This window comes from Orbicella faveolata, unplaced genomic scaffold, assembly GCF_042242905.1.
Source record: "Orbicella faveolata isolate gen_17 unplaced genomic scaffold, um_ofav_v1 contig_12, whole genome shotgun sequence".
Lineage (NCBI taxonomy): Eukaryota > Metazoa > Cnidaria > Anthozoa > Scleractinia > Merulinidae > Orbicella > Orbicella faveolata.
The window spans coordinates 34,473,903-34,495,782 of NW_028301539.1; the positions used below are offsets into that span (position 1 = coordinate 34,473,903).

At 38.6% G+C, this 21,880-nt stretch overlaps 2 protein-coding genes and 1 long non-coding RNA gene across 4 annotated transcripts in view; 1 reads left to right on the forward strand and 2 right to left on the reverse strand.

Annotated features, from left to right (window-relative positions):
* Positions 1-18,493, forward strand: LOC110067787 (structural maintenance of chromosomes protein 6-like). The gene is made up of 30 exons (XM_089283435.1): positions 1-383; positions 755-869; positions 1,289-1,394; positions 1,803-1,939; positions 2,761-2,822; positions 3,380-3,460; positions 4,205-4,306; positions 4,920-5,057; positions 5,723-5,803; positions 6,496-6,642; positions 7,261-7,349; positions 9,413-9,577; positions 9,736-9,914; positions 10,043-10,218; positions 10,366-10,392; positions 10,913-10,993; positions 11,553-11,639; positions 12,064-12,173; positions 12,334-12,427; positions 13,173-13,238; positions 13,445-13,501; positions 13,649-13,699; positions 13,948-14,067; positions 14,281-14,418; positions 14,711-14,826; positions 15,266-15,365; positions 16,055-16,213; positions 16,810-16,962; positions 17,091-17,188; positions 17,755-18,493. Exons 1-30 carry the CDS (start codon positions 201-203, stop codon positions 17,846-17,848), a joined length of 3,312 nt encoding a protein of 1,103 aa, XP_089139561.1. The 5' UTR covers positions 1-200; the 3' UTR covers positions 17,849-18,493.
* On the reverse strand, positions 8,242-9,242 carry LOC149117619 (uncharacterized). Its single transcript, XR_016205712.1, has 2 exons — positions 8,932-9,242; positions 8,242-8,314 (listed from the first exon to the last, which is right to left on the reverse strand). It is a non-coding gene; the product is annotated as an uncharacterized LOC149117619 (long non-coding RNA).
* LOC110067770 (tRNA wybutosine-synthesizing protein 5-like) overlaps positions 18,343-21,880 on the reverse strand; it is a 12,666-nt gene continuing 9,128 nt past the window's right edge. For both annotated transcript variants that reach the window (XM_020775095.2, XM_020775096.2), the window contains exons 9-10: positions 20,654-20,731; positions 18,343-19,614 (exon numbers count right to left, since the gene is read on the reverse strand). In XM_020775095.2, coding sequence (XP_020630754.2) covers positions 19,504-19,614; positions 20,654-20,731 — 189 coding nt within the window. In that variant the 3' untranslated portion in view covers positions 18,343-19,503. The remainder of the gene's footprint in view (positions 19,615-20,653; positions 20,732-21,880) is intronic.

Genomic DNA, 21,880 nt, shown 5'->3' on the forward strand with positions numbered 1-21,880 from the left:
CGAATCTTTGGCGCCATTTTGAACTTGCCATTTGCACGCGTAATTTTGATTGCGTTTTAAACTTACATTTTAATTTGTACTTTGTCCAGAGAAACGTATTAGTTTTACCAGAAAGATCTATATTTTGCACTAGGAGATTTTTATAGTGTTTGTATAAGAGAAAGCCTAGGTTTTTATTGATATTCGAGGAAGAATAAGAAATGGCGCGAAAGCGAAGACTGCAATCAGATAGCGAAGACGAGCAAGAAGGAGATCAAGAAATACCAGAGGAATCACCCCAGGCCAAGAAAAAGAGAGTTTCATCAGCTAAGGATGCAGATGAGGATGAGACTATGGAAGATAATTTTAACTGCTCGCAGTTTCCAGATTTCACCGTGACGACGGTAAGCAAACTCGCATTATTGATTCCGCTTGGTAGGCCAAGGGAGTGCGAGATTTTTCTGGGTTTCCTCAAAAAGCTCAGTGATTCAGCTTGATTCCATGTGATAGTTGGTTGCATGTTCTTTTATTTTTTGTTGTTGCGTGAGGTTTTCCGGCGTGATAAACTTGTATCTTATATTTGATCAGTAAAGGCTTTAGAACGAAATCGAAAATGTTGGTAAAGTAAGCTTTAGATTACTGTAGACGACAAACGTCGATATGTGTACTTGTTAATTTTCTGCGGTAAGAAAGCTTCAGATGCAAAACTTCTTGAGAGCCGTGTGTAGCAGGTTTATGCACAGATATCAATCATTGGGCATTGTTGTGGTTTTAGTCTGAAGCAGAGGTTGGAATCATTGAGAAGATCACTCTAGTGAATTTCATGTGTCACACCATGTTGGAAGTCCCTCTGGGTGCTAATGTCAACTTCATCATAGGAAGAAATGGAAGTAAGTGAAATAAAGCATGAGATACCTGTAATATCCAATAATTTCTTGATTGGTTTTGTCAGCTTCTCTCTACCAGCACATATGGCTGAAGCAAATTTCTATGGGCCCTGATTAGAGTTAATTAGGCCCTAACGTTAATTTGATAATCTTATTTTGAATAGGATTGAATCTGTCAAGTCTAGCAGCCAGATTCACAAAGCTCTCCTATGTTATGATGCATCACAAATAAATAGTATTATTTGTTTAAAAATAGGTATTTGTATATAAACATTCTTTGGATACAGCTTAATTAACCTAAGAGGGTTTTGTTAAGCTGGCCCCTGGAAACCATCTTTTATTTCAGCTTTGAATAGAAGTTTTAAAATAGTTTGGATTGGAACTACACTGTAATGATTTTTTTCCCTTTGCTCTCGTTGCAGGTGGTAAAAGTGCTATAATGACAGCACTGGTGGTGGGATTAGGAGGAAAGGCTGCCACGACTAACAGAGGAAATTCCCTCAAGGGATTCATTAAGGATAAGTGCAGGTGAGGAATTATTTTAACAGTGGTCTGTTGATAATTTGATAAAAAGGGAACGGGATAGCCTTTTGAAACATTTTAGTTTGTGAGCATTTGTAGCTAACTATATAGTGTGCATGAGAAAAAATATGCAGCATTGGGATTACAGCACTCACCATCTGGGCTTATGACTTTGGAACTGCACCAAAAAAATGTGCAGCAATTCTTTTGCAATGTTAGTTTGTTTTAATGGCATTATTACCACTTGTGAAGAGGCACTTAGAATTCAGGAATGTGCTGTACATATCGTTGTGGGACGATCCAGCATTCTATATGAAATGAGTGAATAAAGTGCAGCCACTGTCCCCCAATTAGGTTAGTGTCCACATTTTGTACTTACACTCATGCTGCTTACTTTTGTTCTTATGCTTCAAGTTATGCACAGGTATCAATCAAGCTACGAAACAGAGGACATGATGCATATAAAGCTAAAGAATATGGACAGTCTATAACAGTTGAAAGAAGAATCACTAGTGATGGCAGTGGCTCTTACAGACTCAAATCACATGATGGTAGGTGACATAAAGCAGTAAAAGCAGTTCCTGAATGAGGTTCTTGTAAAATCTAGAATAATCCAGGGTGAAGTTATACATACCTCCTACTAACCGAGTTCAAGGTCCATACTGTAAGTTATGGACAAAGTTTTTTCCCCTTCGATTTATGGCCCAAGAACAAAGCACGTGGGTCATAAATTGAAGGGGAAAAAAAACGAGGATCCGTAACTTACAGTACGGACTGAGAAGAGGAGGTTAGTGAGATATTTATTATATCTCTACTATGTCCCTGACGGGTTCGGAAACACTTTGTATTCACAGGGACTCGGAAATGCTTCAAATTTCTGATGCACCTCAAAAGCAAAACGAGTCAGTTGAAACTGTTTTTAAATCATTAGCGCACTTTATTACATAATTTAGAGTATAAGAAAGTTTTAAACATTCACGTGCTATAACACTTAGCAATAAATCACAAAACAGTTTGGCAACAAAACCAACTTTAAATTTTAGCAGGCCATACCAATCACAGCACTCATACTAACTGAGAGATATAATTTAGTATAGCTACGTGTATCAGATGTAGCTAAAGGCTGAGATTGATACTTATTTCACCTACCTCTGTTCCCATTCTGTCAAACTGTTAATAGTACAAGCTTACTAATGGCCTTATTGTAGCCATGCAGGATGATGCAATAAATGATGCATGTAAGGGAGCCTTAGTATAATGTACCGGTATATTTATTTATATCTGAAACAACTTATTGCAGTCAATGAATGTCTTTATGTGCTTGATGTGCAGAATTTCAGTTTTTAACAATGATTTGCATTGTTTGTTGCAGGTAAAGTTGTTTCTCAGAAAAAGGATGAGCTCAATCACATTCTGGACCAGTTTAATATCCAGGTAAGCTACAGCTTTGAAATCTTGTCAGGCTGTTTATTCAGCTTTAGTCAAAGAGAAAGTAGGAAATGTTGTATTTGTAATTGAAGTTAGTGGGAAAAATCCTTTGCTGTATGGTGGTAAGCAGCAGCAAATGCAAGCCATCACATGTATGTTTTCTGTACATAAACTTAGAATTGAATGTTTGCCACTCCTGCTGGAGCTGCAGTAAAGCTAAAGTCGTACCTAGGCAACTGGTCCATACTGCCAGAGTTTATATCCAATTTTCAAGGCAAGCAGTTATACTGTCCTCCCCCTACCCCCATCCTCCCCTCACTCCATCCAGGTTAATGCATAGAAATTTTGTCAGGTTCCCATGAAAGATTTGATTGGTGATAGACATTCACTCTCTTGGGTGGAGAGCTTTAGCTCTGTGTACAGTAAGTGAAGTGCCTTTCCCAAGAATACTGCACAATAAACTCAGACAGTGCCTAGACAGTAGATTGGCACCCTTAACCCTCTGCATTACTGTAAACCAAATCTCCGCTCTGAAATCTTACATTTCGATCTTTGGGCTTTAGGTAGATAACCCAGTATCTGTGTTGAATCAAGACACCAGCAGGAACTTTCTGAACTCTTCTGATCCTAAGGATAAGTACAAGGTAACAACATTTATAAATGTAGACTATGATAAAAGAACTGTGAGGAATGCTTCAAATGCTTAAAGTACAACATGGACACCTTTGGGAGGTTTAAACTGCAGTGTTTGTACATAAATGTACATGACATGTCTGCGTATGGTTTGTCCTATGGAAGGTAGGTTAAGTCTGTATACGAGCCAAGTGGCCCATCAGGCCGGAGCTTATCCCGGTTTCTGCAGCATGAAGCGACTAGGAGTATTTCTACTCCCCCCAGGATGGGATGCTAGTGCATCGCAGGGTTACCCCCAGCATTAAGTTCGCCGTTACCCATTTATACACCTGGGTAGAGAGAGGCACTGTCAGAGTAAAGTGTCTTGTCCAAGTACACAACACAATGTCCCCGGCCAGGGCTCGAACCCGGGCCGCTCGATCCAAAGACGAGCACCCTGACCATGAGGCCACCGAGCCTCCCTTGTCCTAAAAGGGACGGAACTTCATTATTCAGTGGTCAGCCTTGTTATACAATAACTTTCTTTGAAGAGCGGAAAAACCACTTTGCAGTCAGGGACAACAAACTAGTAGCCTTCTATACAAGTACAGATATTTAATTATAAATGCTAAAGTAAAATCTGTTTTCAACTAAAAAGCTAAAAGTTGAAAAAATTGAAAAACTAACTCTCAGTAAATAACAGATTATAAAATGTATTACGTTACTTCTCTTGTATTCGTTATAAATAATATATTCACCTTTTTTTTCTTTGTCAGTTTTTTCTCAAAGCTACCCAGCTAGAACAAATGAGTACAGATTATGAGCTGATTATTGAACAGCAGGATATCATCAAGAATACTTTGGAAAGGAAGCAAGAGGTATGTAGACACAGTCACCTCAAAACAAATTACAGTATCTTTATTTTAAAAGCCAAACATAGTGCTACGTCACGGCTGGTTATTCAGACTACTAGTAGTTCCCAAGAACATGATGAACATGTTGCTTTCTAACAGTAGTCTGAATAAGTGATCAAAATTACTGTAGCACATACTTTTTGATTCTGTTGATAGGAGATAATTCTGTCGTCGTATCCTGGGGGTCAGCGGCATTCCGCATGGACCATACTGTGTGTGTAAAATGAACATGGCTGCATGTCAGCTGAGAATAAAGTGTTGTGTTCTTGAAAGCTGTTGTTCCTTCGATGGAAGCTTTCCCAGCTGGTAAACAATTCTGTTTCTCAATTTACCTTCCATAGTGTCAGGTTTGATTTAGAGGATATATCAAACACTTTAAGACAGTGTTGCATAAGATTTCTAAATATCTTGATTTGTCTCAAAAATACTCCACTGCACAAAATATTTGGAAATGTGATGACACACTGCCAATTGTGCCTGATATATTCTGTTGCAGCTTTGTTCAGACTGGAAAGCACAGTGGTTCATGAATATTAAGAACATGAAAACTCCTTGTAATAATTATTGTACATTACAGACACTTCCAGCAATGCAGCATCAAGTGCAGCTTCTGGAGGAGAAGTACAAAGACATTTCACAGTTGAAGAATATGAAAGACCAGGTTGAAGAACTAAAGAAGGAACGAGTGTGGGCAGAAGTTATAGAGGCTGAAAAGGTACATGCATTAAGAGAAACTATTGTGTCAAACTGATTATTGTTTTTAGCTGAGTTGCTATCTTTTTTTATTTGAATCACAGTCAAAAGGTGTCACGTGTTAATCTCACTGGTCCTAATGCAATAAAGTACATGTATCTTCATCATGTTCCCACTGATGAGATCATCCTTGCGCACACAGGACTGACATTGTACACTTGTGCATTGTTAGTGTGCCGACACTAAAGGGACCCATCTAGCTGCAGTGTCAGCTGGGTGGGCTGAGGGAACAGTGATTTTTTTATCATATACTACTCAGTGATTATTGGTAAAATAATTCATGTTGTTGTTGTTGTTGTTGTTGTTGAATATTTGTAATGGTCTTTGTGCTCAGCTACACCTACAGTAGGTAGTTTTTAGGCATGCTGCTTAAACTGAAGAAACAGAATAGGCTTACAAATACCTTCTGGCAGGAGGCAGACCAGCTCACTATTTACATGCATAACTGAGTAGTTGAACCAGGGTCTACCAAAAAACATCTTCATCTTAGTGGTCAGAGCAGGAATTGAACCTGCAACCTCTGGCCATTCTGCCCCCACATAAAGCATTGTATGTTAAAAAGATTGTGTCAAGTACTCTTTACATGGGTATTTGTTCTTTTTTTTTTTTTTCTTTCTTGCACATTAGAAACTTGGTCCACTAGCCAAAGAAGAAGAAAATCAGAAGGCCAAGCTGCCCAGATATGAAGAGAAAGTGACAGGTTGTCAGGTACATGGCAATATTTTACCATGACCACCATGAGTATAAGCCAGTTACTGACTATTAGGATACTCACAATGAATTTCATAGGAAATTCCTGATGTAGTTGCAGATCAAACCCAGTTTGACCTTTGTTACTTTCGTACTTTTCTGTGTTTTTGTATGTTCCCAATGATGAGATCATCCTTGCGCACACAGGACTAGCAGTGTACACTTGTGCATTGTTAGTGTGCTGACAGGTAAGGGACCCTCCTAGCTGCAGTGTCTGCTGGGTGGGCTGAGGGAATAATAATATTTTTGTAAAACTATTGAAATAGTTTTCCATTGGGCAGTCACACACATAGGACTTAACTGTCTCCCCACCACCAAATACACTCCTGATCAAAATTTAGTTAGATTTCAGTTTACAAGGAATGATTTTCAATTTTGTAATACACCCTTTAAGCTTGTACAAATACAATGTAGATTGTTTGCGTCTCCATGGATTTCTGTTTTCCACCCACTCACCCACCCTTAATTTTGTGATATTTAGGACATGAAATTGCAGAGAGGCTTATTTTTCTATCTTTGTGTAGACTGTCCTCATTTCTTCAGGTCTTAGAATGGCCAAAATCAAGCTGTGTTGTTACTGTGGTGTTGGTGGGGGGAACTGATTTAATAAGCTCCTTCAGTTACATTGTAGAATCACTTGTCGACTTTAGGAGGAGGTGAGAAAGTTGGAGGAGGAGTGGGGAAAAGTTAATGAACAGTTGAATGCTATTACTGAGGAGGGTAAAGAATTAGGTGGACAACAACAAGCAATATGTAATGAATTGAAGCAAAAGAAAAACATCTACAGGGAAAAACAGGTATTGTTAAACTTGTTGTGAAAAAATGTTTGACCACCATTGATTTTGCTTTGATGTGAGATTCTGAGAACTTCTATTTTAGAAATGGCATTCTCTACCTTTTTTGTGTATCTCTAAAATATGGCACAACCGTAGAAGTAGCAAAGTTTGATCGTTGACAGGGCTAACTTAAGAGTTAATGATATAACCTTGATTTCAGGTTCTGATGACTTTTGTTCAGGATTCATTGTACAGTGTATTATACCAGTAGCTAATTGAACAGCACTTAGGAAAGACTTCTTTCTAGGATGCCCCTGATTGTCTGTGTGTGATGCGATTCTGTTTATGAGCTGGAATATGAATAAACCTGACACAGCTGTGCATAAAATAATTATTAATTCTCTTGTCAAGTTATATTTTACATGTGACTCGTCACAGTATTAAGTTTCAATGGACCAAAATCTAACAATGCACACAGATCTCCTGTGCATAAAATAATTATTAATTCTATTGTCAAGTTATATTTTACATGTGACTCGTCACAGTATTAAGTTTCAATGGACCAAAATCTAACAATGCACACAGATCTCCGTGTAGACAATCTGCGTGGCTAAAATGTTGAATGTGTGCTAATTCCAGTCAAGACTAAGAAAGCTGAGGCAAGAAAAAAACACACAAGAGAATGACCAGAAGCAGTTAATGGAGAAAATTCAGGAGATCAAGCAAACGTAAGTGTTAAGCATTCACGGGAGCACAAGTCCCTTTGACTGGTCCCTGCAACAAGTTTTTGTAACTAGGCTTGTGATTTGTATATGTAATAGGACTACATGCTGTCCAATTTGGAAATAATTGGATGAAAAAATTCTGAAGACAGCCAAAATTGGACGAGGCCACAGGCCAAGTCCAATTTGGCTGTCAGAGGAATTTTTTGAATCCAATTATTTCCAAATTGGACAAGCATGTAGTCCTTTTACTTATTAATTATATAGCTCGTGAGGTAATACAGCTTTGCAAGGAAAACTACAGTAACTGTCTCTGAAGAAAAACAGACTGGGCCCTCAATCTTCCAAAACTTGGGAAAGCTTCGAAAATATCCGGTGATCTTTGGAGATCACCAGAGATTGTCACAAGTCTTCGGAAATCCTGGAAAGTGTTCAGGTGATCTTCGGAAATCCTCAGAAGTGTTGGGGGATCTCTGGAAATCTTCAGGAGTGTTCAGGTGATCTTCGGAAATCTTTGGAAGGTTTCGTGTGGCCTTCGATAATCTTCAGAAGGTTAATAGCCTAATTTCATTTGCTGAGACAAACTGTCTTATTTTTTCCCGAAATTGGACAGTTTCTGCGTTTTTACTCAAAGTCCTTATTGAAAACTGTCCAAATTAAATCCCAAATTGGACAGTTTTCAGAAATTAAAGGATAATAGCTGTGCTGACAATACTGGATTAACTGACTGCTATACAATTAAGTTGGCGTACTGGATGCTAGATAAAATGAACAGGAATGACTTCACAGGTTACTAGCAAGAGAGACTGTTACACAGATAGTCATGGCAAAACTTAAAGCCTCTATCTTCGTGTGACCGAGGCAGGTTCTGGTGTTGTTAGTGAACAACGAAACAGACTTGTAGCCACAATAAAATTTATTTATGCAGGAATACAGAAATTATACAAAAGGAAAAAAAGGGTGATTGCAAACTGAAAAGAATAAATTAAAATAGCAAATCACTAAAAATATTACAATAACATAATCAAAATATAATACAGAAATAATAGTAAAACTTGAGTGTTACAATGAGCATTCACTAAATTCCTACAAAGCATTGCATGACACTGAGTAAAATATTAATCCTCTTATCTGGCACTAATAAAAAGCTATTCTTAGAACCAAATGTGAATTAACTGAAAACAAGTGAAACATAAACCAAATAATAGCTCAAAACAGCAAAACAATGAAATAAACTGATCTTGCTAGCAATTTGAATAATTGTCCGACATAAAACTAAGAAAACTGTAAACTTGTTACTTTGTGTCAGGACAACATCTGTCATCATAGCTGGGTTAAACAAAGCTAGACTAACAGTGAAATATCTAATTTCAACAATGAACTCAGCACTAAAATGAGTCTTATGTAGAGACAAATACAATGTTTTGGAAACTACACATACAATGAATCCTAGATACAATTTGGACATGAATCAACAGAGGATTCAAGCAAAGATTAAACAATTGGTTTAAGATAAGTACAAGTTGACTGTAGTTTTGAACTTAAAACCTAAACTTTAGACATAATAACAAGGTTAAATGTGACATACCAAAATCCTGAGTGAAACGAATCACTAACTTAGGTCACAAGGAACAGTACTTGACCAAGGGGTCCTCAACTTGAAAGTGCAGGTCTTGAACACTTTGAACCACTGAATTAAACTAACTAACTGCACTTCTTTTATTAGGAAACAAACAATAGAAGGAAATTCTCATGATTCTAGTACAAGGTGTGGTGGTGTGACATATAGGAAATTCATGATGTAAATCCTGTGTGGTTAGGTTATGTGGGTTGATTTGATAAAGAAAGGAAATAGTTTCTACCAAACTGAAATTCTAAATTTGTGCCAAAAATGCATTGTCATGTTTTTGTGAACCTGGTCACATTCGTGAAGGTCTGCAAGATTAATAACTATTTGTAGTGGTAATATTGAAAAAATCTTTCCTCTTTATTGTTGGTAAGTATTCTTGTGACTTACACGACAGATTGCTATGAATGCTGTTCTCACACTTTATTGTAATCTTTTGTAGAGCTATGCGTGACCTTGAGTCTGAGAAACAGCAAAGACAAGAAGCCCTGCAGCAAAAAAGAGATGAACTTAAAGCTTGGGAAAGTCAGTTGTCAACTACAAACCATCATCGTGGACAGCTGGAGCAGGCCATTTCCAGATCAAAGGAAAGAACATACCAGCTGAGGTAAGGTGGGACAACAGCACACAGGAAGTAGAGAAAATGATTATTATGTGCAATAACATCAAGCACTGCAATTCATTCTAAGTTTTCTGGCACTCAGAGAATCAGGAGCTTCTACTGTAAGCCAACAGCGATTGTGCCATTCTGTTTTTACTTCATAGGACAGATTTGACTGACGCAAATCACAGAGTGGATGCAGTCCAGAGGCAGCTTCGAGATCTTCAAGGTAGTCGCAACAACAAGCTTAAACTATTTGGCTCTTGGGTGCCTGAGCTTTTACAAAGAGTGGAGCAGGCAGACCAGAGGGGAAAGTTTCATCACAAACCTGTTGGCCCCATTGGTAAGAGAAACCTGTTTTGATCATCCTTACAAGGTATTAACGTCCTTGTATCCATGCTGGCAAATTTTTGTTTCTATTATAGACTGATTGATTAGTCAGGTTTCACTGTAATCTTTTTGTTTTTAAAGGGGCACACCTGACCTTGAAGGATGAAAGATGGGCACTGGCAGTGGAGTCTTGTATCAAAAAGTTTGGCTGGGCATTCTGTTGCCATGACAACCACGACCAGCAAGTTTTAAAACAGCTTTTTATGCAAGTGTGCTCAAAAGATAACATTCCAACCATTATTGTCAGCAGATTTCAGGTTTGTCTTTTGTGAAAGTATGTCATCTGTTAATAAAGCTTCACTAATATTTCTGAATGTACAGTATATATTTTGAAGCTACTTATTGTAAATAACAACTTTCTGTGGAGTAAACTTATTTATTACTCTTTGTTTTTCCTCTTTCAGAGCAATGTCCATGATGTCTCAGCTAATGTAAGTAATGTGTACAATGTTTTATAGTTTTCACAGAAATCTGAAAAATTTTGAAATGATTTTGCTTGTCTTCTACACCTAGAAAATTGCACAAAGGAACATAAAAATATAGTCTTAGGAATGTGTCCATGAGAAAACCAGGCAGGACATGATACAGCTCAAATCATTGATTTCGCTCAAACTTGACACAAATGTTGGGTTTGATGAGTGAATGCTTGTGACAAAAAAGTAGTTCAAAATATTTTATTCCCTTCAAATCAGGGGGACCTCCTGGCAAAAATGGCCATTGGCCTGGTTTTCTCGTGGACAAGCTCTTAAAATGTTGTCCAAGGTGCAGCAAGTCCTTCCATGTAGTGAAATCTAAGTCAGCTACAATGTAGGCACAATTATCTCTGTTCTACAGTATATGTACATACATTATGTTCGGTCTGGAAAAAGGCACAAATGGTCATGAAACTGTCCACATTGTGTATTTTTTCTCCCCTCTGGAAATAACTTGGCAAAGTGTCTTTTGGTACAGAAACCAAGATGTGAGTTCCCATCTGTGCTTGACATGCTGTTGATTGACAATCCTGTTGTTACAAACTGCCTTATTGACCAGGTATGCCATACTGTAGCTTTATCTCATCACCTTTGTATGGTGTAGTTGTAATTACTTTGTCTTGAAAAAATTAATGCACAAAGCTTCCTTTTTGTGATAGATTGTTTTTCTCACAGGAGCCTCAACACGAAAGATTGTTTGCAAATAAAACGATTTTTGACAATGTGACAATTTTATGCTGGGAACACAGCAGTGCTAAAGAAGGTTTTGTTATTAGGAGTTTAAGCAAAAAATATCTCATGTACTAGTTGCAGCCCTTCCTATTTTTGTGTCAATGAATTTCTGTCTGCAAATGAAAGAAACTCCAAAATGTTTTAATTTCTATTGTTGGGGCCATAACTATCATGGGTAGTGAATGGGAAAGATTGTCAAAGTGAACTCCAAAAATAATGCACAGTTTAACATGTATATCCCTCCAAGCTAGAAGTGTTTAAATGCATTGACCACCATAAACATTCAACATTTAACACTTTTTAACATGAAGAGCACTTGAAACTTAACTTGAAGCCCTGATGTTTGTAGAATACTTGCTTTTTCTTATTGAATTTTCCATTTCCAGGTTGCTATTGAGTCAGTGTTGCTCATAGAGGATCCCAAAGTAGCGCGTCAAGTTATGTTTCAGAACCCTCCCGCAAAAGCAAGAATGGTGAGTCTAGGGTGGTGAATAGTTGTGGTACAACAAATTGTAATAACTAAGGTTTTCAATAAACAATTAAGAATAAAAAGCAGCGATAATGAAGAATGACGTTTCGACGGCTCCATGCCATCAGTCTCAAATTCAAATAAGATACGTTATGTGAGTTCATTATATAGTGAATGTACGTGTGAAGGTCTCAGTGCATCCGATTAAGAGATAAAAATAATCGATGAATAAAAATAAAAATACCAAGCATGGTGCACTTGAACTGTCAAATAAAAAGTTGTGCTTTAACGGAGTCAGATTGAATGTTAAGTGTTTTTGGTTTTTGATGAAGAGCATTTCATAAATTAAACAATCCAACAACAAACTGTATTGCCCAATATTAGATCCAGCCTTGTATTCTTCTATAATGGAACATTTTTTGTATCAGGCTTATGCAATGAATGGAGATCAACTGCTTGGTGGGAAGACAGCCAGATCGTATGCATCCATGATGGATAAGGCCAGATACTTACAGAAAGACATTGAAGTAGAGATTAGGTAAGGCAAGTGAATTTCAGAATAATCCAGTGCTACACGTATCTTAAAAAATATCTTCACCAATATGCAATACGCATGTTTAAATAAATATGCATTTCGGAAAGATGTAGCTACATTGTATTATAAAAAAGAATTTGTAATTGCTTTGTGTTGTTTGCAGGCAGCTCGAGCAAGAGATTGAGCACAAAAGACAGCATCAACAACAATGCCAAATGGATTTGGATGAAGTCAACAAAACAATCAGAGACAATGAGGTGGGTCACTGGCCATTCAATCTCTTTAATGGATGAAAAATTTACACAGTTAAAAGTGTGCTGTTGTGTTCTTGTAGACTATGAGCAGTCCCTCCTTCACTTAGTCTATCAAGCGTGAAATGAAAAAAAGCGTGCATCATAGCATGCTTGGCAGGCTAAGCAAAAGAGGGACTTCTCATATATCTATGTTCATAGGCAAGATAAAGTAATAAAATAATACTTTCAGAGTACTTCTCTCTGCCCAGGGTACTGAGGAATTGCTGGGTAATCCTGACCAAATAAATAAGATTTTCTCCACGTGAAGATGATGTGAACCTAACTCCAGTTTTCATAGCCTAGAGCAAGTAGGAGTATTTCTACTAGTCCATTAGGGGATAAAGGGGGTTTGCCCTCATGCTATTTTGGCCAGTCTGGGTGGAGAGAAATACTGTGAGAATAGTGACTTAACCAGAAACCCTACCGAGTGATCCTGACAGTGGCTCGAAACCAAACTCACTAACCCCTAGGCCAATGTGCCTTCACCCGACCAAATGTATGAGGTGAAGCTGTGATGGACTAGCATCACATCCAGAAGGTAGCAATTACGCTGGAGAAATAACGAGTGATGGTGAATTTCTTTCCTATTCATTGCAGCAGCATTTTACCTGTACATGCTGAACATGTGAGATAAAGCAGAGAGAATCAAAATTAATGATGTTAGAAGCCTATATAGCTAACATGTTTTTGTTTTCTTGGCATTTGACAGAGCGAGCTTCGGAAGTCAAAACAGAAAGCATTTCGTGAGCAGGAAGCAGTTAATAAAATCCTTGGTGTAAGTAACTGAAGTAAATATACAGCTTTTTATAAGCTGTTAATTTATCAAACAGTATTTTATTTCCCATCGGCTATATCTATTATGGTAATTCACAAAGTAGAATCAGACATTACCTGATTGGCTATTTGATTGGTTACTGACTGTAGTCTATCCAGAATTATTTTAGTTCTCTTTAATCTAACTTTTCTTTGTTCTAACCTTAGGAAATAACAGAGCTTGAGAACTATGAGGAAGAAGAACTCCCAGATGTCACGACATTGGTGCGTTGGTCTTTCAAATGAAGTATTTTCTCACTAGTTACTCTGTAAAGAGAAAGAGCTGTTGGGTTGATTGTGTTTGGTTGGGGACAATTGGCTTTTTCTGCTGTACTAAAAGATCAATTTGTTTTTGTGATTTCATGTTTCCAGGAGGAAGAAGTTGAACATTACACCCAACAGTTAGAAGACTTGGAACAACAGGTACTGGTGTAGACTGTGTGACTGATAGTACCAACAACAATAACAATACTAACGACAGATCCAACTTCCTCCATCATCTTTTCAGCCTCACTGCTGGCGTACACGTATTTTATCATTGTCTGCCAACTTTTTATCTGCTCTGGAGAATAAACTTAAATCATGTTTAAGGTTTAATTCAATGTTATTAGTACTGTTTGTACTGTATATGGAAGTTAAGCCTTAAAATAATTATGTTTATGTCATTGTAGACTGCTGTAGTTGAAGGAGAGGCGGAGAAAGCACACGATGAACTGAGCAAACAACAGCTTAAGGAAGCGCAACACAGGGAAAAGATCCAAAGCCTTTTGGAGAAGGCGGATCCATTTAGGGTGTGTACATGTATCTGATTAGTTTAGTTAAGAACATTTTTAAAGAGGCACCCTTACTAGTACACGGATTTGAATTGCACAGTGATTTTGTTGAAACGCACTCTACAGTGGAAGAAAGCACTAGAACAGGGATTGAGTGCGAAGATGGCCTAGTGAAACTATCCGAGCTGCTCGGATGGAAATACATTTCATTTTGTCCCTTGCCTTCTACAGAATCAGCAACACGACATTGAAGTAGAGATCGAGACTCAAAAGAGCCACAGGAGACACTTTGAAACTCGGCTTAGAGAACTACAGGATTCGATTAGGAAAGCAGAGCGGGAACATGAAACCATGAAGAAACTAGTCAGGGTGAGTGTGGGTCTACAGTGCCCCCATTTTTGTCTACGCTGAACTCGTCCCGGGATAAAATTTGGTGGAAAATCTGCTACACCCCAAGCCGTGTTTTATATTCTAACGTTCGATACAACAGCTTTCTAAATTCCCCTTGGTCGGTTACTTTAACAAGTTAGCTACATTAAAAGTTATCGAACATAGTAAGCATTCTAAATTGTAACAAAACCTGGACTTCCAAGGGTTTATACCTGTATAACCGCGAGGCCATCTGTTTTTCTCGTTGACCCGTATTATTTTTGCTTCTTAGGTGAAGACTGAACAAGCCAGTCAATTTTGTGAACGAGTTTCAACCAGACGGACTGTGAAGAACCTTGAGACTGAGATCATTCAAAAGACCAGACGAATACAGACTGAAGAACGAAAGTATGAACACTGCACTTTGCCGGCTGAACTTGAGATTTGTTCGTTTTTTTCATGCCCGCTCAGTTTTTTGTCGGTTCAAGTGTTGCATTCACGTTTCCTCCAAACCCCTTTTACAAAGGACGTGCGGTGCTGGTATGAGCTCTAGACAAAAGTAGCAGCTACATTATGTGTTATGCAGAATATGGTTCCTTTAGTATCGTCAAAATAACAAACTTGAGTGTAAGTTAGATTTTGCACACTCAAAAACAGGAGTTTCGCGGGAGTGAATTTGTTTCGTTGACAAGCAATTTTTGTAAATACAGCTTGCTGTCGAATCTCAGATTCGGAAAAAATATCATTGTACACCGAACCAAGTTAAGTTTTCCCTCTTTTAGTAAGTGAGGGTTTAGGGGGAATCTATTGCAGATTAACGAGGCATTGGTTTCGTGCTTATTTTCAGTAAGGGCAAACACGAGGATATCACAAGAGAGTATTTTGAAGCAAAGAAACGGTACGAAGGTATCATGGAATCATTGAAGAATCTGAAAAGATACAGCAAGGTGACTTTACTGTGTTCTTTTATAGATTCATAGTTGTCACTTTTTTGAGTGTTTATTTGTTGTGCATCCTGGCGTTAAGTGATAGTTTACCTTTCTCTTCTTATTTGAGCCAAATAAATAATCACTTTAAATCACTAAGGATGACTACTCAGTCTTATTAGCTCATTAAAGTTATTTCGAGCAGCCATGTACTCTTTTTATTTTAACTTATTTTTGTTCATCTAATTTCTAATTTCAAGCTGAGTACAAATAAAGTTGTTGTTTTTTGTTCTCGTAGATATATGCATATAAACAATAACCTCCATTTGGCGCGAAAATATGCTTGATATTTTTCCGCGGACATTATCTGTTCCTAGAGGCAAACAGTTTTCCAAGAGCAAAGCTGAAGAAAAACTGACCTTCGAGGAACAGATGACGTCCATTGATAAAGATCAGAGCAAATTTTCGCGCCAAATGGACGCTATTGTGTTTAGTATCCTTGTAATATTTTTCGAAACCCGCGCATTTTTGAAAATTGGGGAATATTGCTCGGATACTTCCCAGTTTTAGCTGGGCATATTCAGTCACGTGACTCGTTTAGACCAATCGCGTGCTGGGCTGTAAATATATAAGTAATATAACCCTTTTTACCATACCAAGTCTATAATAAACTGAGTGTCTTGTATAATACTTTTCTTCCTGACTTGCAGCGTTTGAAGGCAGTGATGGAGCAAAGAGCGAAAGCGTTTGTGAATTACCGTCATTTCATCGCTATTCGTGCCAAGTTCTTCTTTCAAATGATGCTTTCTCAGAGAGGTTACAACGGCAAGATGAGCTTCGATCACGGCAATGAAATTCTTGGGCTTCAGGTGCGTTTATTCCTGTCACTGGGCTGCTTTTCTAAAGGGGTATTAAAATGGCTTTATCCTTTTCTCATTAACAATTTGAGCACGTCTTCTTTGGTTCTGTCTTTGCAAAAGTTAGCACAGTTTTCGAGTGACCGACTGTCCAAGGAATCTCTCTTTGTTATGATTTCCGTTCGCTGAGCTCTGATTGGCTTAAAATACTCTTACCACTCAATTCAACCAATGAAAACACACCGTTGTTTCCTCTGCCAATCAGGTGCAAGAGCTAAACCAAACGCGAATAGTTTCCTGAGCGGTTTCCCGTTCTTACCACGCGCTACGTGCTTTCTTTAGTAATTATTTGATACTATCCTTTCGAAAACCGTTATTAATCCGCCTGATTACTGAACGTTTTGCACTCGGAAGGGTCTTTATCGACAGGATTTTTCATATAGATAACTTACATCAGGCTCTAAGGTGTACAGATTAAAGTTGAACGAAGCATTTCAAGTTCAAATATGTTTGGCATGAGCAGATAGCTAAATAGTGCGTGCGCATTATTCTACATATCTGGGTGAAATCTTGATATCAAAAATACATGTATGACCGCTTATTTCTAGGTTAACGTTGAGCAGGGTTCTAAACGGGTTGCCAAGGATACTCGCTCGTTATCTGGAGGAGAGAGATCTTTTTCCACCGTGTCATTCATCATGGCTCTCTGGGAAGCAATGGAGTCGCCCTTTAGATGTCTAGACGAATTCGATGTGTTCATGGTGAGTACATCTCTGAAACATGTCTTATTTCCAACCGGTTTCTTGTAACAAAGTATTCAAAGTCCAAGTAAAGTCTCTAGGTCAAGTGAATATCAGTTACGAACGACTTGCTCTCTTTAAATTTTTAGGACATGGTAAACAGGCGGATTAGCATGGAAATGATGTTGAAGGTCGCTAAAGAGCAGCAAGAAAGGCAATTTATTCTTCTCACGCCCCAGGACATGAGGTATTTTTGGAACGATTCACTTTCCCCCTTCATTTCCAAGCTCTGAACACCGATTTCCTTTACTGATTAACACATATCTGTTGATGTTAGCTCAGAGAATTAGGCTCCACATTAGGGTAATCTCCTAGTTGACTCACCAGTCATCCGGCAGTGATGGCTTAATGGACTGTTTCTGTTTTAGTCTGCTACTTGCTCGTGTGAGCGCTTTGTTAACAATAGCGGAGATGCTCGGAGAGGAGATCGGATGGGAGTGGGAGACGAAGCAAGGATTTGTCTTCCTGAAAAAGGCGGGGTGTAGTGAATGGGGGCGTAAATAACAGGAGATGGCAGGCCCCTTCCTTGTACCCACCGTCGGTGAAAGCCGACTTCAACTCACCACACTACATTCTACCCTGCTACCTCGACCACAATTAGCTTAATAATAATTTCAGCCACAACATCCCTTTTAGATACGAATGGATTACGGCCATTTAGGTGTGGGTGTGTTACATTTACTGCCCTGTTTAATGTTTTTTTTTTTTCTTTCTTCTTTCTTTTCTTTTTTTTTTTTTTTTTTTCTCTTCTAGTGCCATCGGAAGCAGTCGAAGCGTAAGAATATTTAGACTAAACGATCCTGAAAGAGGCCAAACGACATTAAACTTCCAGCCATCTGAGGACTGAAATATTCTTATCTAGTTTAGTTTACCTTCAGTTTATCGACGAGTTTATTATGATAGATATGATTGATTACCGTTACAGAGATAGTAGTTTTATGTTGAGGCAGAGCTTATCGTAAAAAACGTTTATGGACACTTTGTTTGTCTAGGGACAGCCAAATAAACAGTAGAATTAGAATTTCGATGTAAGAAAATAACTACGAAAAGGTTTTGGTTAGGAAATCGTCATTGTGAGACGATATCAATAAGGAATGCTTAGTATCAGTTGGGAGACGTCGAAACTTGACACTGGGGATTAAAATATATTATACCTTAAATTTCATCTTCCTCCAGACATGCACAGGAATACCTTTTTTTAAAATTCAAAGTTTATTTATATGTTACGTTAATTTTTAAATAAAAGTTCATGTTTAAAAGAAGGAACAAATATAGTTATATATAGTCAAATATAGTTATTTTTCAAAAGTATTATATGATGTCACAAGGAACAAACCTGGATTTGCATTTGACCTGAAGATTAAATTGTTCCTTTATTGATGATTCGCATTAGTATAGCATACCACTAGAAGGCTACTTGATTCAAAGCCAAACGTTAAATTGTATTTTTAAAAATGTAGGTTTTATGTATTAAAAGGTTGACCTATTTTGACTGTGTATGGACTTTTACCTTTTGCACGGGTTAATTAGACCTCCCTCTTCAATTGCGTTATTCCTTCCCGCGAAAATTTCTTACCGATAGCCTAACTGCAGAGATCGTGTAGCTTCTCTGATTGGCTCTTACTTGCGCGCGAAAATTGAAGCCTCTAAGCAACAGCCCATCCGGGACATACACAGATTCCCTGTAGAACTACGTCATCCGTCAAAGATGGCTCTGACCCCTCTCCAGTAGGGAAAGAATTGAGTGACCAAAAAAGACGAGCGTGATAAAGGAAACTTGGGTTGAAAATGAGCTGCGCTCAAATAAACAAATCGAGCCTTCCGGCAACGACCACAGTTCACCGGACATCCTCCCATCAGAAGCTCTATGTGCTTCTGTCTTCCAAAAATTGTCTCGATACCCATATCTGCACAAGAAGCCCTCACTGATTACCATCCGTAAGAAATGTCCTGGAAGGTATGCATTTCAACTGCAGCCCAATTTAAAAATTCTACGGGATGCGTAACATTGTACAAAATGTCAGATGTCAGGCGACATTCGTGCCATCCAGTGTGACTGATTTTCTACGATGTTACCGGTTCATGCAAGGCAGATAAAACTAGGTTGCATTATTGTCTATAAATAAAGGCTATTAGTATATACCAAACTAGTGGATAGTGCTTTTCGCGCAGTCTGATTGGTTATTGTTTGCTATTCCGAGCTGGCGTGGCGAAGGTCACATTTTGCGCGCGAACTCACGAAATAAGACTTAGCAGTCTTCCGAGTCAATCTTTGCGGATTTTTATCCTACTGGTGTCAGTGGCTAGTTGTGGATATTTACCTAATTTATCGTTTTTAACTGGTTTTCTGATTCGCGACAAAACAATAAATAAAATATCAACTCCGCTGATGTTTTCATCCATTCATGTTATCACTGTTTTGCCTGCGAAGTTTAACGTTGACGATAGGTCTAATAGCGTTTGGAATTTCCTTGTGACACCGGTCGCGCTGTTATTTTCATTTTACAGTTCATCTTTCGTTGCCTCTGGTTCTTGAGTAGAATCCATCAACTCCACTTGATCCTCTATTAAATCTTCGATCCTGGCCAACTCATTTTCTAGAACACTTACGACCTATAACACATTAAGAAGTTAATTGGACTTTTTTTCACGCGTTCATTTTTATCATTCCTACATTCACCATCTCATATTCCTCACTTAGAGTCCGTAGATGGAACACAGTAGCCCTTTTCCTGGTGAAATTTTCTCATCTACATTACGATATAACCCAGAAGGTATGTGAGGTAATAACGGGCAATTGTAATTTCAATCCGGTCGCGCTGTTATTTATTTCACGTTGGATTACAATGTAGTGCAAATGAGAAAGTCAACCGTGAAAGGGGGTATTGATCCACCAGCTCCCAAGCTCGATCCCAGGCTTTCAGTCCTTCATATCCTCCCTTGACAAGGGAGCAAAAGGAAAGAGAGGCTGGGTTTGAGGTTGACGAGCTCCCAGTAACTTCATAGATCAGTGCTTCAGCGAACAAAAAATCTGAAAAGTCACTGGTTTGTAAGGCAAGAACAAGAGTTATCCAAAAGCTTAAAAGAAGTGATAGGAATGAAATAGTAAAGCTAAGTGAAATAATAAGCTGTAAATCAGGTACCAGTTATGTCACTAGCGTGGAGCAATCGGAAAAAATTCTAGAGTCCCAGAGCAGGCTCAAATCTATACCCCCCGCCCCCCGCGGGCAATACCGGTTGAACGAGTAAACCACAATGTTACTGAAAACCTCTCTCATTCACACAGGCTCAAAGGGGGTTTTGGGTGTAGGTAAAATCCGTAGAGTGATAGGAGTGTAAGATTGCGTCTGCACTCATTTCACGCAGCCGACTTCTTTTACGACCGCGCAGACTTCTGTAAGGCGAGGGAGAGAGAGGTAAGCTGAGTCACATGAGTCCCGCCTACAGTGTGTCGAAGGTAATAGGTAACGACACTACTGGGGGACTGGATTTCGTTTCCGGCGGTCCTACGCTTGTGACAATAGAGACTACGATCTTATCAATTTAAAACACGATCCATCCGCGTTAGCAAACAGAAAGAGCTCAATGTTGAAAACCATTGCGTTCCGAACAGTTAATGAGCAATCATGTGCATGCGGGATTCAATGCTTACTGAATCATCTTGCGCTAATTGTTCAACATCAAGGTTTGAAAACATCCCATCTTTGTCTTTGTCTAATACTTGAAAAATCTGCAATCAAACAAAAGAAAGGATTCATATTAAAACATTCCCAGGGCTGCAGCCTATTTATGTACCCATTCCTCTTTACAGAAGGGACAGTGAAGTTTGTGCCATATCTTAGGGTCTCTCTAAATGTTCGGCTCTCGGGTCTCAATGCGAACGTGGGTCACACCTAATGGACTACCTAACCATACTCCCTCCGTATGCCTCGGTGGATATCTGGAGAGTTAAGTCGCGCAATGGCCCGTATCTTTGGCGAGACACGTTCGAGCACAAGTACCTCCCAAGGCGAGCCTGGTAGCTGTCGAGGCCTACGAAAACATTATTACAAGGTATTTACCGTACACAAATCGACTAAAATAACCCCGATATCAGGCCAGTGACTTGATATCGCAGATCGCGGGTAATCAGGACAATTTGGCTAATTTCCAATCTGGCTATGGAACACACGTGAATCTTGGACTGTGGCGTAGAGTTAGCAATTCCGCCACAAAGCTCAAAACGCTCAATTTTGCAAAAAGTTAGGTGCGTCAGTTTTCTTTAAATTCCTTTAAACTTCGCAAATTCAAGTGTCTACACGGATCAAACACCTATGCTGATGCATGTGGTAACTGGGCATGAAAACTGTCTTCTTTCACACAATGGTTCCATATCGTTTAGTTGTAAGCCGGTTATCTTTCGCTGGAAGAGGTATCATTTCATGGAGAGATTATTTTTGCTATTATCGGCTTGGTATAGAAACCCTGGAGACGCTAAAGTAGTAGTAGCTATACTTTGCCTTGCAGATAGGCCTATTCTGATTGGGCTCGGCTACTTTTGAGCAACTTTTCACGGTTCTAGCAACCTGGTGCAAGTTTTCTCTTTCTGAGCAACTTTTGAGCAAAATATAGGTTTGTAGCATGAAGCACGAAAAAGTCAACGATTTCGTAGAAAACTTCAATTCATGCGAATTTCCTGGATTATCAACTTTTTGAGGTCAAATGAACCATATGATTTGTTCCGTTAGTATCCTTAAATTTCGCCCAATATTTGCGAGCAACTCCTTAAAGCTAGGCTTCAAGCTATTTCTCTTGACCAGTGATAGCAATTACTGTGAAGAAGGAAATATAAAGCTTCTATTTAACGTTTATATAAAACTATCAAGAAATTTAGGTTGTA